General features: G+C 40.0%; 1 protein-coding gene across 1 annotated transcript; it reads right to left on the bottom strand.

The window, feature by feature from the left end:
- Positions 1-370: 370 nt before the first annotated feature.
- Positions 371-13291, bottom strand: wnt3a (wingless-type MMTV integration site family, member 3A). Its single transcript, XM_041055093.1, has 4 exons — positions 13179-13291; positions 7796-8037; positions 1926-2191; positions 371-1838 (listed from the first exon to the last, which is right to left on the bottom strand). Exons 1-4 carry the CDS (start codon positions 13268-13270, stop codon positions 1359-1361), a joined length of 1080 nt encoding a protein of 359 aa, XP_040911027.1. The 5' UTR covers positions 13271-13291; the 3' UTR covers positions 371-1358.
- Positions 13292-18446: the final 5155 nt, after the last annotated feature.

The raw sequence follows: 18446 nt of genomic DNA on the forward strand, positions 1-18446 counted from the left end.
AATAAGCCACAGCTGAGAATCATCACATGCACAGGTTTTGGTCATCATTTTACTGCATCTGCAAATTATACTGCATTATACGGAGCTTATATGATACAGCTTAGTTTGTGTTTTGTCTTTTTTTCTCAGGACGCACAGAATTTACTTCTGATCAAATATCAAAATGAAAGAATCTTGTATTTGTAGCAATGAAACAAAAAAGTGGGAATATCCCTTTTATAAATAACAGTTTTCCCCACACCCAGTCACATGAGAGAATGCTAATACTGACCAAAACAAAACAAAACAAAACAAAACCAAAAAAAAAAAAAAAAACACAAAAAAAACAACAACAAAAAAACAAAAAACAAAAACGAGAACATGCTTCATATTTCTCAACAGGACACAAGTGCTGACCTTTCAGATTCATTTACAGCTCTCTGACCACCACAGACTAACAGGGTTTTTTTCTTTTCTTTTTTTTGTCTTTGGTCATTCAAAGCATTGAAAAAGCTTCCAGTGTTTTCAGGTGTTTCATGAAATGTGCAGACTGTGTATATTCTTGTTTCGCAGATGTTCAGTGGATGTGGCTCATGTCTATTCTCAGATAAAATTAGTAATTTAAAGCAGATATTAACTTGTTAGCTTAAGAATTTGTGAACATGTAAACGCATTACAGCATAATAACTACATTCACTCAGGTGCAAGTGCATTCTTACCCAAACATCAGTAACATATTAACATTATAAAACAAATACTCATTCACACAACGATCATGTTAGTTTTCTGATATACAGGTACATACTAATAATGTTGAGGAGGAGAATGCATGCTGTTGAGTGTCTGATAATGTAAATTGCTCATAAATGTTGTCACTTTTTGTGGCAAAAACAAGTGACTATTAAACATTGAAGAAAATGTGACATTTTCATTGTTTGCCCCATAAACTTGAAAACATTGGCAGTGCTGTACTATTCTCAACAAAAGTAACTACTTAGAACACAGAAAAAAAAAGTCACCAATATGGTGTTTGTAAATTAGCCGACAGATCTCCTTTCCCTACGTCAGTACATGAAAACTCTTTTGTCATTGCTATAGATATCAACATTGTTGTCATCATCACAACCATTACAGTTCATATGTGTGTGATGCTTAGTGATGTCAGCATCTACTCAACTGTTTGAGCTGATTAAGACGGAGACTGGCTCTTCTTAGCATCACAGAACAAAACAAAAGGGTCGCTATGTCTGCTGCTGGAGTCCATGGACAGGTCAGACAACTTTACAGTCTCTCACGTCTTGTAGAAACGTTCCCGTAGTCGTTCTTCTCCCTATTGAAGACTTTAAATTTTGGTGATAAAAGACGAGAACCAGACATCCCTATTTACAGGTGTGCACGTCGTAGACTCTCACACACTCCTGACAGCTGACGTAGCAGCACCAGTGGAAAATGCAGTGGCACTTCTCCTTTCGCTTCTCAGTCCGGGTGTTGTGACCTCGTCCGCAGCACAGAAGGTCACATCCGTCTATGCCATGCGACGTCAGGTTGCAGACACGATCACGAGTGCCAAAGGAGCCGGTCTCAGGATTAGGGTCGCAGAAATTGGGTGAGCTTTCATAATAAACAAGGTCGCGCTCTGTGGGGGGTTTGAAGTAGTTGTACTTGGGTCTCAGGGTCTCCACCCATCCGCGGGACTCCTTATGTTTCTCCACTACCATCTCTGATGCGCTGTCATATTTGTCCTTCATGTAGTCACCAATGACTCGGAAGTCAGGCTGAGACCACCAGCATGTCTTGACCTCACAGCTACCCGAAAGACCATGGCACTTACATTTCAGGAACATGTTGTCGTTGAGGGACTAAGGAGAAAAAAAAGAATGTATTAATCAAACATCTGAAAGTAGAAAAACTGCCACAACACAATCAACAGCTTTTAGAAGACTAACCATTCTTCCTGCCTCGTTGTTATGTCGGTTCATGGCTGAGCGTGCATCAGGGCGATTCTCCCTCGCATCAGCGAACTCCCTGGACACCATGCTCCCAAACTCCACATCCTCACTACAGCCACCCCACTTCCATCCCTCACCAGGGGGGCCCTTGTGGCGCGTGTCACACCCGCAAATGGTGGCTGAACCGTCAGCGCAGGCACGAGTCACTGCAAATGCCACTCCCGCCGAGGCAATAGCATGAACAAATGCTGACTCTCGAGTGGCTGGAAAGAGAATTACACAAATCTGTAAGAAATATAACAACTGAAAAATTCTGAATGGCACCATCCCATCCCAGAACTAAATAATCATGAATCATCAATGAGTTTCTTAAGGCTAATTTTCAGGACCAAATTTATAGAAAAGTTGTACCTATAACTGCTACAAAATGTAGGTTTCCACCTGTGTATATGGACGTCAGCTTGTGTTCTGTCTTGTATAATTGCATAAGCAAATATTTCTCAACACAAGCCAACAAGAAAACATCCAGTAAACTGTACATACAGTAATTTAGAGTTCATTACTCTGGTTGGCTACTTGTATTTAGGTCATATCTACCAAGATGTACCAGTGTGTGGGTTCATTCAACCCAGACATCAATCGTCCTGTCTCTGAATAAGACCAGAAAGGCCTCTATGTCTCTGTCTGACATAGCTAACTGATGACTCAGAGGGATCAGGATCTTCTAGAGAGATGAGAGGAAGAGAAGGGCCTGACAGGCCTATAATTAAGAGACTCAATTAAGCTTTTGAAAGGTTAGGAGACGGCTTCACACTCAGGGGACAATTCATAGACACAACATGGAGATGGGACTGTAGTGTCCAGATATGCAATCCCAACAACTGTTACAGAAGGCAGTACATTGCATGCTTCAGCATTCCCTGTTTTAACAGGACTCATTACGGCTGCTTTGAATATATGTACTTGTATGGTCTTGCACAATCACAAGAAAAGAGACAGAGAGAAGAGGATCAACAAAGTGGAAACACCAGGGGTAAACATGAACAACAATGAACAATGTGAAAAAGAGTCAAGAGATAGACAGAGACGGTTAAAGATCAATAGTTTGGGAGTATGTCGGAATATGTGTGGGGGATAGAAAGAAAGCAGCAGTGCATGTGCAAGTGCATGTTTCTGACTAAAAACAGGAACGACGGAGGGAAAGAAAAGAAAGAAGGGAGGAGCACCTCCCTTACAGCAGGTTCCAACCAGTTTGAGGACTAAAGGGCATTAAAAACAATGATGCAAGAGAAAAGGTCTACTGGCACCCTCCACCACCCACTTCATACTACTACTTCATATGCAGAGTCCTGCTTACTACACCCACCACAGATCATTTCACCTGGATATTGTATTATTCTCTTTGTGATCACTGTAGCTGAAAGCTGTAAGATTTAATCACAGCATGAAGAAACTGTCTAGAGTGATTAATTCCATATCTCCATGCATCATCTAAAGCAGACCAAGTATGAGATTTATGTTTTAAATTTTTGAGTTACGAGTGAGTTGAAGTGAATTTCTGAGGTGTCAGCACTACATCAATCTAAAATGTCAGGGTATTTATACAATGGATTCCATTTCAGGGGCTAAGTGATTCTGTAACTAGATTTTATATTGGATAAAATCTTCTCCCTGTATAATACTCATTTGAACCATTTGACCCAAGATTTGGGTATCAGTTTATTGAGATTCTTCTCTGCTATACAAAACTCTATCATCAGCATAGAAATATAATTTATTTAATCTACTGAATGTTGATCATTATTATAAAAAATTAGTAGAAAAGTGGACCTAAACCACAGCCTTGGGGAACACCGTTGGAAACGTCACCTTTCAGATGACTGGCATTGACGCTGCCAAGTGTATGCAGGGAGAGAGATGAAAATAGGAGAGGAAAAGAGGATTATGTTGGGATGAAATGAGCAAAGGAAAAGGATCAGGGCACATTAAATATGACCTGGTGTCTCTGTGTTTGCATGGTGGGGCAAAGATCATGTAACATCATGTAAGTATGTCTCTCAGGTTTGGACTTCTTTTTATTACTCCACACTCTTAAAAGGTGCACTGATGAGAATATGAACTACCCTCAGTGAAAAGTGATTCAATATTTTACATTATTAATATATGAAAAATGCAAAGATTTTGATACATACATATAAACAGGCTGACTGTGGTAAATATTGAACAATAATGCTACTGTCCATTAAGCACCTGCAGACAATACAGAAACACAATTAAACTGCAAGCTTTTAGTTTTGAGTGAATTAAATCAACTTTTTAAATGCTTACTAAAATGCATATTTTAACCAGGTGTGTGGTACATATGCTGTACTTTATCAAACGACTACTATCACATATCATTCTTGGTATTTCATATAGCATAGTGTCACCATTTGGAGTTAAATACACCTGTAATAGGATTCGCTTCACCTGGAAACACCAGCTCCTCCATTAGTTCCACTGCTTTTCTTAGTTTTATGATCAGTTTATGGTATTTTGGAACACTTTTCCTCTAACAATGCGCCTCCACCAAACTCTGCCAGATCCTGGCAGGCCAAGTGGTCCCTACAACCTGCTGGGGGGTTGAATCCCCTATTGTGCTTCCACTGTCACGCTGTGTTAGTCCCACAATGGCCCCAGATATTTTATATGAAATTTGCCCTGGCCAGTGATTAGTGGGGACCAAGTTAAGTCATAGCAACAGAGAACTATGCATTGGCTGGACCCCGCTTGTCGGCAGACGGGGGAAATCCCTATTCAAATGGTTTAATAAAACAATCTAAAGGGCGTGTGAATGGGGAAAAGCACTTTTTCTCCTGCTTAATCTCATGGTTGCGAAGATATTGTGCTCTGAGCAGTGCCCAGCAGGGAGTGGGGCTAAGGTCCCCCCATCAACTCCATTTACCACACCCCTTCTTTCTTTCTTGCCCAGAGTTAATGATATACTGGTGCGCTAGCTTCCCTCCCCCAGCATGGAGAGACATACGTCTCATGAAAAGCAGAGACCTCTTAGCTCATCCTAAATAGTTACACTTTCTCATCCTCAGGTCGTAGGTCGTAACCCACATCCCCTGACCTTTTCCCAGTTAGTTTAGATGGGACTTAATGATTTAGGTTGATCTATTAGATGGATTTCCTGGTAAGGAGGTTTTGGGCGGGGCAGAATTACCTAAAGGGAATGAAGGTTAGATAAGTCAGAGCTACCACAGTTTTAAACTTTGCAGTTCCCTCCACATGCTTTACATATTACGTAATAGGAGTTTCCTATGACCCTTAATTTAATGGTTTCAAGTAGAATTGTTACGGTACATGTCCATACCTGTATGGGTGGTAACATCTGTAAAATTGTGACTGTCCACTGTTTATAGCAATGTTGGCCTTAATAATTCTATCATATGACTCATAAACTGGAGGCTGATTATACCCATATAGTAGGTAAGTGTTCTGTAAATACCAAGAATGCCGAAACAGCTTTGGGATAGGTTCTGCGGACTATGAACACCTGCGCAGCTTTCTATTACCTTTCATCAGAGGCAGATTCCAGCAGAGCATGTTTTGACACTTTAGTTAATGTAAATTAATGAGTGCTGACGCAGACATAGCCTAGAGGTAGGGCTCGTGATTTGGGGTGTGGAGTGAGAGAGAAACTTAGAATGAGGAGCAGACCATGTGTAAGGGAGCGAGAACATGCACAAGAGAAAGAGTAAACATTTACAGGCAGGAGTAACTTAACTCTTTTATGTTTTGATATATAAAGCTTTGTATGAGTATGACAGTGTACATTTAGATGGGTGAATCTTTGTGTGTGGTCACGCACATGTATGATCACATTTGGCATGAGCATGTTTATGCACATGTATTTGAAAAGAGATTGTGTAAGCGATGAAAGCATTTCCACAAGCAGAAACTGAAGTGTTTTCAATTCAGTCCTCTATTCTTTTAGCTGTAGTCTCAACTCAGTTCACTCTTTAAATGGCCATGTTTTTCATTCTTCTCGTACTCTTCCTAATCCACCTCTGTAAAACAAACTAATGCCCTTGGTGAAGGTGAGGAGGACATGAGCAGTGATGGGCTAACTGATAGGAACTAAGCCTCTCAAGCCCATAAAGGCACCTACTCTTCCTTTCAGCTTTGCCTCCAAAAAAAAGGCAGGAGGAAACCGACACACAACAGTCTGAATTGCAGACAAACAGACACCAGTGAGGACAATGGCCCTGTTGCACAGACAAACACCAGCATCAATCAAATCCAATGAAATGGAAGCCCTCTCCTACTAAGCCCTATCAAAGGCCTGTGAGCCCCTGAGTCACTCTCCTTGGCCTCTGACAAAGGCACTTAATCCAGCCACTTTGACCTCTCACATTATTAAGGGCCTCAGTGACCTTAATCCAATCAAAATGATTTACTAAAGCCCAGTAGCTGCCTCCTCTTTCTGCTCAGTACCCCTGCAATTTCAGCCTGGGAGGGGAGGCAATGGGAGAGATGTGGTGGCATTTTGCACCACAAAAGGGCTCAGATTGAGAACCCCCATCGTTAGCCACCTAGCCTCTTCTATCAACTGGCTCAGGAGTTTATTAAAAGCAATTGCCCCAACTAACCTTCAACCCCCTGTGTTCCCCCGTGCATCAGTCTTCTGCAAAGTAGGTGACATGTTTAGATCCCGACCCTCAATCCTTACGCCCTGCACTCATTCTCAGTTTTGAAACTCAATTTGGAAATCAGCAAGAAGCAACACAGGAGGAGAAAACATCACCATCTTAGCCTCTTATTGGAGGCATTAAAGTCCTGTTTGTTTAATTTGTACCAAAAAAATTATTTTACTAAGCAACAGATTTGAGAGTGGTATCTTCTGATCTAACTCTCTGGAAGAATTTCACAAAATGCCACAAACCATTACTTTAAGTGTTTAGGTTATTTCTACCTCAAACAAAGTTCCCAAATCTTGAACACCCCACAGTTAAATATGGATTTATTAATGTTTTTTTTCTGGGCTTGGTGTGTGTGTGTGTTTTTTTTTTTTTAATTTTGTATTGTGTAGTGGGGATTTCTACAGCCTGAGCCTCCCATGATTAGACAAAAATTGTCAAACGCTTCAAAGTTGTAATACATCATCAGAAAAATGTATTTCAGAAAACTGTCTAACTCAGTTCAATATCTTATATAAGGTACTTCAGGGGAAAGTACAGCAGAACAGCCACAGGGGATTTCCTGCTAAAGAAAACTCCAACAAGACAAAACTCACTCGTCTTAATTGTGTACATTATTTCATGCATACAGCCTGCTTAGAGCTTGTTCAGTCCAAACTCTATTTAAACAAGGATTTGAATGAGCATAATGAATGATGCACGCGGGGAATGCAGCTTTTCAAATGCAAATATATGACACAGAGAATATTGGATTGCTAATGGAAAGGTTAATCAGCAAATATACAGTAAGTCACTTTCATTTTTTGGGGGGTTTGAAGAATGAAGAAATTTCAAGGAATTATAAGGTGGTATAGTATCCAGAAACACAATTTGGGGGCATTGGGGTCAGACATCACCAACAAAGCTACTACTACACTGTAGGTGTGCGGCTACATACAATCACTAAAAGCATTATACTTTCATTTCAGAGATGATTCACACATAAATCCTGGTTACTTGACTAAATTATTTTCCCTGGTAATGTAAATTTCTGACAGCCTCTTACGACGGTAATTGATTTTTTTTTGGGGGGGGGCTTTAAATTATCTGGCAATGGGCCCGACACACACAACTAGAAGGAAAGAAAGGTCTTACATCTATCAGAATTTGCATGAGAAACAGCTGTTTGCTGTGTAACATTACCTTTATCTAACACTGGCCCAAAAATGGCCAGGTTGTCATTGACTGTGGTGCAGTTCCAGCGTCGGCCTCTGAACTGGTGCTGGCACTCCTGGATGCCAATCTTCACCCCCTCGGCCACGCTGGGCATGATTTCCACATAGTTCCGGCAGAAGCGCAGCTGTTTGGGCACCAGACCTGGGATGCTGCCACACAGAATAGGCTGAGTACCCAATGATGAGTACTGGTGGCCGACTGCTAGTGACCTGGAGGAGAGGGGAAGTCACAATGTCAGTGCTTTTTCATGATTGCATCTTATCTTGCTATCTGTCTGTGTCTTTATCTATTGATTTACCACCACTGAAGTTAAAGACTGATTTCCCTCCTCAGGCGCATGGTAATTTAAAGTCTGTTGTTACGTCTGTTTGATTGTGTGTGTTTATTTGCTGTATCAGATGCTACCATTAGGCGTCCATCCTTTATCCCTTCAACTACCCTGTGTCTGCAGACACCTGGCCTTTGTGTGTATTGAAATTGCAGCCCTGCTGCCACAGAAGCAGGCAGTGTTTCTGTCTAAGATGAAAGTCCACAATGTATCTAGAGGTCTTCATAGACCTTAAGCTGACAACTTGGAAAACTACACCTTGTTATTAACTGTCCGCACACTTAACAGGCCTTCAGCTTAGGGTAATAAGAGTGCAAACCCCACACTGAAACTTCAGAGAGTGTATTAAGTGTAACACTCAACCCAACCCCCCTTTTCCTTTGAGGAAGGTATTCTGGGATACAACAAGTGCAAACTTGGTTCACTGATTACATCTCTGTCTCACTGCCTTTATTGCTTTCTCTCTGTCTTTCTGTCTTTATTTTCTGTGTTCTCTCAATTAGGAACTTTTAGTAACTAGTAATCATAGAAATGGGATATCCATTGTACCATTGTTTAGTATGTAATTGGACCAATTTCAAGGAGCATTTTGTTGTACTGTACTTGTACATGACCCTTAGTTAGTCTATTTGTTGGCATTTTCACATTGCAGAAACATTTATTGGCTTATACTATCCATCCATCAATCCATCCATCCATCTGTTTAGACAAACAAATACCATTTGTCTATAAATGCATGACCTGCTGACCTGAGCTGTTCAGCTATTATTGAAATGTCACCAAAATCAATATTTTGACTACTTGATTATTTAATAGCACAGTTCCTATTATCTTTGGCAAATGCCCTGCAGAGCAGTTACAAAGTAGCTTGTTGGCCAGACAAGTCCTTATTTCACATCAACTGTCTGTTAAAGAACGAACACTGGCAGCAGTTGTCTGATGATCCTCCCCTGAGTGATACAGGCTTGAAACAGTTACTGAAGCTTTTGCACAAGGTCAGAGCCAGAGCAGGTGTGCAGCCTTTTGCCAGTCAGTTAGCTCACTATCTGTTGACCTGTTCACTGTTGTTCAAGGACTAATCGCTGATCACAACAAGATTACCAAAACTCCTGACACTGGCCTCAGGGTGCTTTCTCTAAAACCTCACAACCCAAGAAAAGATCTCCTCAGCAAAATGACCCCTGGCTGACGGCTTCTGATGGCTTCCAACATGCTGACCTTGAATACCTCAATTATGTAGCGAAATTTCAAGGAAGATTTCTTTTCATTTTTAAGATCATGCCTTTAAGTTGTCTGTCAGGTGTCAAGGTGTGTGTAAGCCATCAGCTGACCTTGTAAGTGAACTATACTTTTATATCCCCGAGCAAATGTCAGAGTTATGTGTCACACTGGTTTTAATAGAATTTCTTGCTTAATTTCTGCAGACTAGACTGCTCTAGTTAATCATAAATGAGACATCCAGTAAGCGGGCAATGGCAAGTTGAAAATGACTCCAGAGGAAATCACATTTGTCTGCAGTTTGTCTACAGCATCCATCAATAAAGAAGGGCACTCCTATTACTAACTGACCTCCCTTTGCCCCTTGTCAGTCCGTATACCCTGAAGCACATCGCTCTCAGTAGAAACCTGAGTCCACGTCCTAAACTGGTGAGAACTTATGGTTCGCTCCAAATACACAACAAAAAGAGCAGAAATGTACAATGTACAACTATTGATCAGATGTTCATCATTGTGAGATTTTTATTGGGACCGATGGGAGGTGAAAACAAGCGCTGCAGGCCTGCAGTTCTTATAAATACTACTACCTTGTCAGTCTAGTCTCGAACCTCTTCCTTTTTCCTCTACAGAAGATAAAAATGTACCTCCTCTGAGTTTTCATTGCATTTTTTGAAAAAAAAAAAAAAAACAAACAAACAAAAAAAACATTTGTATTAGACAATGACTAAATGCATCTTAAAAGCAGAAATCATCTCCTATTAAGGCAGAAATAACAGCTGACAAACTCTGGATTTGGCGTGCGATTTGCTCTGTTAGAAACAAAGTCCGTAATGAGCCTAAGTACTCATCAGGACTGCACCTGTGAGGATCTTTCTGCATGCATTTCTGCCAGGTCATCTTCCTGAACCGTGTCACACAAAACCATCATGAGTCAGTGTGCTTGGGTTGCTCCACTCATGTGTGTCTCTGTGTCTGTCTCAGTGGGGCTGAGTAATCCATGCCACCTCTTCCTGTGTTAGGAAATGGCCTACGAGAGGAGGCAGGGCATGTTCCACCAGGGATGATTTATGATTTTTTTAAGGAGCTATTGCATTAAGAGCAGTGTTGTTAGATACCAGCTCCAACAAATATTTAAACATAACTGCTAGTGTTTTATGTGCTGTCTGGATTTTAGGCAGCTATTGAGCATTGTTGCCTTCAGTCATATACGTCCTCAGACAAGCTGCCCTAGGGAGAAACTGATGCTCAGAGTAGCTGGTAAAGAAACAGAGGATTCAGTAATGTTGTTAAGATTTATGCTGTCAAATGAACACTTTAGTGAAAACTGTTACAAATAAATACTTAAGCAAAACATATATCACATTCAATTTTTGTCTCAGTACAGACTTTCCCCCTCTCATCTAAGTGTATCCAGCGCAGGTTTAATGCATATTTCAGCAAGCCCAAGCAGGGTACCTTAGAATTACCACTTTACTTGTGGGCCCTGGGGCCTTGGAGCCGACTTTGACATCAAGAGAATATGTTTGGGAAAAGGAATGTGCGGCAAGCTTTCACCTCCAGGTATTTATCTTCTAAGGTGGGGTGGACTAGGGAAGGGGGTGGTGTGGTGGCGTCTGCAGCCAGGCTATGTCATGGCAGGTCGAGAAGAGACAGACATGAACCTGTCTTAGTGCAGATCCGTACCCCCACAGACTACTGTGGCACAGAGGTTGTGTGTGATGCAGCTCCAATGGCCGCTTGAAGCCAAGTTCAGCAGCTTCTGTCAGCAAAAAAATCTCGAGCTGCTTTTCACAGAGGCGATAGCTCTTAGATAGCTGACATGCTGTTTGCAAATGGAGCGACAATGCAGGCACATTGAGTGCAATTCAAAAGGAACCGCATTATTTGACTTGGGATGAGTTGCCATGAAACAAAAAATACATCAGCAGTCTTGCAAGGAAAAAAAAAACAAAACTTCAGTGTTATCTCAAAAAGTCAGAACTCAAAGGTGACTTCATGTGCTACTTCTGCAGTCAAATTTGGATCGTGGTGTTAGGACTGGTACAGCTAACCTATTCCTCTAATGTTCACTTGCCATTCTTTTGCTTCTGTAGTGTTCAAACAATGACCTGACCCACCCTCCAACATCAAACCATCAACACAGAAGTTAGTTCTTGACTTGCTGCAGGCTTTCTGTTATGACAGAATGGAAACCTGCCTTCCATTGTGTCATTCATAACTGGCGGCACAAAAAAAGAAATGAAAAAAAAAAAAACTCTCATTGAGATTGAAATCCAACGTGAACTTGCAGTGGCATCCAACAAAACAAAAAGTGCAAAACATGCTCATATCAGATGGTAAAACACATACCATTCAACAAATTTACTGAAGATCAAATAAACTGAAAAAGAACTGACTGTGACTGCATCCACTGACTTTTAGAACCAGGAATTTACTGATTTTTTTCCCTCTATCTCTCGGTCCAAAGGGCCTGCTGTTACATCAGGATTTCCTTCCAGCTGAGCATGTAATTAGTTTCAAATCAGTAATACCACCAGGGGACCCATTAAGGGAAGCAGATTAAGTTACACCCAATATCCAAGCAACCCCAAATAGTGAATGAATTATTAAAAAAAAATATAGGCATCATTTGTTTGTTTAGTGCATAAAAGACGTTTGAGATTAATGTGTGCAGCTGATGGATCAAGCATGAACATTATGAAACCAGACAAGAGCTCTTCCAGGGGATGTGACAGCATATTTATCAGGAAAAGAAAATGTACATAAATATTGGTAATCAGTGACAACACTTTTCACACCTTTAATTTCTTAAATATGAGGGATGATTAGACTTTTTCTTCATTAATCTACAAGCTCATTAGAGAGCACTCTCTTGTAATTTACTGCATCTTGTGTATTTAAAAAGAAAAAGAAATTACAAGAAAGACATTAATTGTTGTCATTGTCATGAATGTTAAATCCTAACACTAAAGAATTTGATGGAAAAAAAAACAGTGGTGGCCTGAGATGTTCACGTCCATGTCAGCAAAGTCTGCTACTACTTGTCAAACTGTTGTGAATTTGGTTATTAATCCTTCACTTATGTTTAGTTAAAAGTCTCCAAGTCTGATGAGATTTTCAAATGTTGAACTGATTGTCATCTTAACAACACCATGAATAATATACCTTACATAAAGAATTGGCTCATGCAAATACAGTATATTTTACATGATCAGTGTGATTAAACATCCCAAGCATTAAGGCTAAACTCGGGACATTTCATATTTCATCCTTGTGCTGACCAGTCACCACGACCCTCACCCCACCATACACACAAGCGCGAACTAACATGCACACACACACACACACGCACACACGCACTTGTGAGCACACAATCTTTGCACCTGCTGCACTCTGAACATGAAAATTGCACTCAGTCAAATTGCATTAGTTCATGCTGCAAACGTCGGCGTCTTTAGCCTTAAAAAATACGCATAAACAGTAGATAGAAGCGCTTAGAAATTTGTTTTTGGTCGAATAGTTTTGGTTTCTACAACTCGACTCTCTGCTAGAGTTTTAAAATTAAGAGCTTCATTGATTCACGTATTTTTTTTTCTCTGAAATACACTCAAGCCATCATTTGCACCTCAGAGAGTTAACACACGTCAAGCGTTTCGAAATCAAGCTGGAACAACCGCTGCTGTCAGAAGCGAAATATAAAACCACTCAAACTGACACAGAAGCGGATCTTTAGACACTTCTCGAGGTTTTATTAAAAGAAAATGTGTCGCAATTTGTCTGGGAAATAATGAAAATAAAACTTACCACCAGATGGGATAACTTGCCATGACATGCGTAAGCCCACAGAGCAACAGGAAACATCCAAGGTATACCATCCTTAAAGTTTCGCAAAACATCTCCAGCAGAATGCCTACATGCGCGCTCTTACGCGCACAGAGATTTTAAGTGAAGAGCCAAAAAAAAAAAAAAAAAAAAAAAGAAAGAAAGAAAGAGAAAAAAAAAAACAAATCTGCCCTGATGGATGTTTATTCCTGTCCTTCAGAAACTGAGGGAGAATCTGTCTTTCGCGACTACTCGTGGCAGAACTCGGGAGCCAAATATTAAAAGTTAAAAGCTGCTTGCTGCTCTGTTTTTAGGACCCAATCAGCAGGTATTGCCAAAGGGGGAATTCTGATGATATGTTCCCTCTGTTGCCTTGTCAGGGAGTTTGAACTCAGACAATTTAAAGATGTGTTTTAGTGCTCATTGAGAATTGGTCGCATTAGCATGCAGTGTGTGTGATATATAATGTTGTTTAAAGGAGAGAGGGAGGGTCTGAGGGGTTTTAAATAGACATCGGAACCCCTGTGGATTGCGTAGCTATAACAACCTGTCCGGATTTCACTCCCTGGCTTGAAGCTTCTAAAATGCAGAAATAAATATGTGTGAATTGCTTCAGACCATTATTAAGGTCTCAAGTCTTTTATTTGTGCCTGTTTGCCTGAATGTAAAATTAGAAGTTTAGAACTTTCTTTTCCTATGAACTGATGGATTGAATAAAACTAGACTAAATTGCTATTAGAGTTTTTCAAAGTTATGATTTGGTCATCTAATGCATTTATTTATTCTTTAATATGTGAAATAAAAAAACCCCCTCTTTATCAGTGCTCTATATGTTCCTTTAATTTATGCTCTGAGATTTTAAAACGTAAATGAAGAGAGAGAAAAAAAAGTACTATTAAAGTACTTGTCATAAATTAAAGGCATCTTGAGATGCAGCTAAACAGAGGCCACATTTTGAGCATTAGTTCAAGAAGGAAACGTTTTTCCTTTTCCAGTATTACCTCATGCTCTGTTGTAACTGTGCTGTGTTCACAGCTTGAAGAGCCTAACTTTAGAGCTGCCTACATGAGAAGCTGCCAGACTCTTTATTCCAACGAAAATATCCGTTCAAATTGGCCGCACCACTGAGTTTAAATGGCAGACTGTCTGTTTCCCTTTCTCAATGTCAAGTGGCTGTTGATAGCTGATCTAATAGGAGGTGGACCGGTCTCTACATTTACAGGCACTGATGCTTATCTGAAGATAAAAAACCCGATCCTAGTTGTGTAATATCAGTGACTAATATGGTTCTGTAGTGGCAATGAAAAAGTCAGTTTCTAAATTTAACGCAAGTGATTGACATTGTGACAAGTGACATTGATTTTATCTTCTTTAAGTCAGCTTGTAATGTTGTTTAGTAGGCAATTAAATATTAAAAGTAGTGGTTATTTGATGATTATAATAAGTCAATAGATTTTTTTCGGGAATTAAATGTGCAAAATAAAGAAGTTGTTTTTTTCCCACTAAGCAGAAGCTTTTAGCTGCAGGACTTATAAGTGCTGAAACAGGTAATAAGAGACAGCGCTGAACTTAATGATACCACAGGAGACTGCGTATTTTTCTGTCAACTTACAATTGAAACGAAAATAGTTTATTTTAATATATTTATTTATTTGTTCCACTAACTATTGACTTTGAAGTTTGCTTTACCTGTTCGGACGAAATTGAACATCTCCTTCTATATGGGACATAAATACCTATAACATAACTGAATACAGGGAGTATTTCTTTACCAATTTCAGTCTTTACAAGTCTAATCTCCAAACTAATATTAAATTTGTCAGCGCATCGCTTTTTGATTTCCTTGTCCCTGATCTTTCCTCTCCTGATGTTCCCTTGTTCACTTGCCCATTGCCTTATCGTGCAGTCATGCAGCATAGATTCAGTCAACCCTGTCACTGCCGTCTATTTTCCAAAATGTGCTCATGTGCTAAATTTTATTGACTCGCCTGGGGATAGAAAACTCTGTACACAAGTCCCACAATCCCTGGAGGCTGCTTGAAAACGAGATGTTGGCGCCATCTAGTGGAGACAGTTGTGCACAGCAGAAAGCCAAAGGATTAAAATAATTTGAGCAAAAGTTCTGCTCACGGTCACAGGCAGAGTTTTTACTTTAGTAAGTCAGTTTTCTGCTGCTTTATACTACCAACTTTATACGACCACCCAGCAGTATATGAAGTGGTTAAAATGAGACAACCAGAGCCATATTCTGTCAAAATTACAGTCAACATTCCAGCATTTTGATGAACATAATTATCTTTAAAAAACTGTAATATTAAAAGTGATTGTAATTGCTATTATAATAAGTATGAATACTAAATAATTAATAATACTAAACTAATAATAATAACCATAATCATTGTCATCAAGTAAATATTTGTTCTGTTGACTAATTCAGACATGAATGACCAGAATGGTATGATGGGAGAAGTTAGATCATCAGTGAAGTGGGCCCTTTTTTTTCTCCCCAGCAGCTGTCAGCCCTGACACAGAGGCCAAGTCAGCATGAGAAAAATATGATGCCTGTTCAGCTTATGGCAAATATATAAATGTATAAAAATGTGTGTAAAATGGTGTTAAACTTGTACGTACATACATGGACGTCCACTAATTTTCAGTGATCTTCCAAAATAATCAGTTTAGTAAGAAACTGTAAGCTGCTTTGTGTCAATTTCATCTCCACCAACACATTTCCCACTACTCTGCCCCTGTCTCTGCAGTCCATCCATTCAGGTTCTCCCTCTGAGCAAACAGAAGGACACATCATGGCACCTCTGTGTGCCCATGGTGACCTCACCATGATGATGATGTCATTTAGCGAAGTGCCGTTAGCACCGATTCATGTCCGACAAGTGAGTCTTGTCATTGCTCTGCACCACAGGCCTCAGTCAGACTCCCTCTGCTTGACATAACACAGCCACACTAACATCATGCTATACACAAATATTGAACTAATCACATTTTCATTACTTCACTCACTTTTCCATGGATATTTTTCCTCATGTGCCATGAAGCTGTTAATGCTCGTTTGTGCGTGTAAGTGTGTTAATAAGTTGCAACAGATGCAGGAGGGAGATTTGATAAAACAATGAACAGTGTGAGATCTGTGTTGTGTGCAAATGTGACAGCACCACTAGATGTCAGCATTGTAATGGAATTATAACATCTATTGTTACTGATGAATGTTATGATAGACAAAGAATCTCAGCGTGTTTCATACATAGTACTTTTTGATATGTTTTTAAGGTAAGACACAGCAAGATTATTTGAACAGAGAAGCCCTAGAACCACATTTAAATTACAAATCAGTTCTATGTGCAATATTTCTTAGTAATAAATGCATTTCTTTCACCATTGCCATAATGTATGTACAATGCAGCACCTCACTTAAATACACTGATGATGTAAATAGCTTTCTTTTTACTACACTTGAACTTACTTTTGTATCCGGCTGCTGCTGTAACAATGCAAATTCCCCCCCAGAAGGATTAAGAAAGCTCATCTTATCTTATTGTGTTTGTGTTCAATATTAATCTGTGACTAATGCTGCAAATTACTTTTTGTATATTTTAGGGATTTTGGGTAGCAAACATATAACACTTCCTATCAAGACAGACCTGATCTGTGATTAATTAGGGGTTTCATACATTTGACCGTGTATTGATTATGTCTATCTATTCTGTCGTGTTGCCACTGTAAATGCTGTTTTCTGCAAATGACCATCAAAAATAAAATCACGTTTGGTGAAAGACAGAGGCAGGACATGTAAACAATGTAAACTATCTTCCCTCTGTGTAACCCACTCTGTTTAAGCTATAATCTTTCCAAGAGAAAGGGAGGAGAGTTGTGCCTCAATAAGTCGCGACACACCCCACGAGCTCACACCTGGAAACAAGTCATCACTTTCCCCTTGTACTTGTCTGTCGGTTCCCAGACAGGGAAACAAAGCAAAAGGTCTGCCTTTGCTTTAACTTTATCTTCAGGATGGGCATTGCCACAGGCGTTGACATCCCTATCTTGCTTGCTCGCCTCTTGGTAATACAGGGTGTAAAAAGGCTTCTGATAAGAGAAATCATGGGAGACAACTTCCAAATCTTAATGTAAACTGTCCTGGTAGTCTCTGAGGTCAGATTTGTTGTGTTTTAGCTCAGAACACGCCTATAACATGTCACTGTAGAGTGTGTCAGCTGAGAATGAGGCAGGATAGTCAGTCAAGCTGCGATCAATGACAAATTGAGGGAAAACCCAAAATAAATTAATGGAGAAGCATAACAAACGCTTCCACAAAGAGTGTGAGGGGGTCACTGGTTTGATGACGATCGTATTCACGCAGATGAAAAAAGATTGAACAGCGGAGTTCATATATGATCAGAATTAAGTTTGTTGTCAAATGTCACCCAACATTTCTGCAATGAGGCTTATTAAAAGACAAAGACTCTAAGAGAATCTGAACTTTTGATAATGAGTTATAAAACAAAAGTTCTAAGTTATAAGAAAAATTTAATTTTGAAATATTTGACCTAAAGCAGCATGTAGAACCCTAGAATAGTAAAGGACCGAGGACAGCTCCCTGCAGTACTCCATGAGCAAAATGGGTATTGTAGGTTTTACAGTTCTCTTTAGCTACACTAATGTACTTTAAAACAGTACCCACTACTTTATACATTTAGTTAAAAGTGGTCAGAAGCCACAGTAAGACCTAAAAGCAGTCAAACAGATGTCTGGTTGGGTTTTAATCCTGCAATTTAAAAGAGTCACACTAATATCTGAGACCATGAGAAGTAAATAGTCGCACCCGAAGGCCAAAAATCATTCTCTCTGTCCACATGTGTGCCCTGTAAAATCTCATTTTGTCTATAACTGAAGTCTTAAGCAGTCTGTGGTGGGAATCTTTGGTCACAAGGCTTTTCCTTGGAGGGACTCAGATAGTTATGCTAGTGCTGAGGTCACACATTAAGCCAGCAGGATGAAGCCAGAAAACAAGACGAGACAATGCAGCTTTAATTACAGGAACAGCCCTGCATGTCATATCAGGGTGCTGTGTTTTTTATCAACTGCTGAGACAGAGAGAGAAAGACAGAGTCTCCACTTCTCCACCTTCTTCCAGTCTCCTCTTCTCCTCTGGTCTTTCCCTCTCAATGACACTTTCCTCTGGGTCATCCCAGGTCGCGATCGGCCGAGAGGGAGGCTGCACTGTCTGCAGCTGCTCAG

This window comes from Toxotes jaculatrix, chromosome 14 (genome assembly GCF_017976425.1).
Source record: "Toxotes jaculatrix isolate fToxJac2 chromosome 14, fToxJac2.pri, whole genome shotgun sequence".
Taxonomy (NCBI): domain Eukaryota; kingdom Metazoa; phylum Chordata; class Actinopteri; family Toxotidae; genus Toxotes; species Toxotes jaculatrix.

Excerpts from the sequence above, each read along its gene's own strand:
- wnt3a (XM_041055093.1), bottom strand. The coding sequence starts at position 13,270 with ATGTTTTGCGAAACTTTAAGGATGGTATACCTTGGATGTTTCCTGTTG. Across the intron at positions 8,038-13,178 it reads GCAAGTTATCCCATCTGGTG|GTCACTAGCAGTCGGCCACC; the intron begins GTAAGTTTTATT and ends CCTCTCCTCCAG. Across the intron at positions 2,192-7,795 it reads TGGGCCAGTGTTAGATAAAG|CCACTCGAGAGTCAGCATTT; the intron begins GTAATGTTACAC and ends TTCTCTTTCCAG.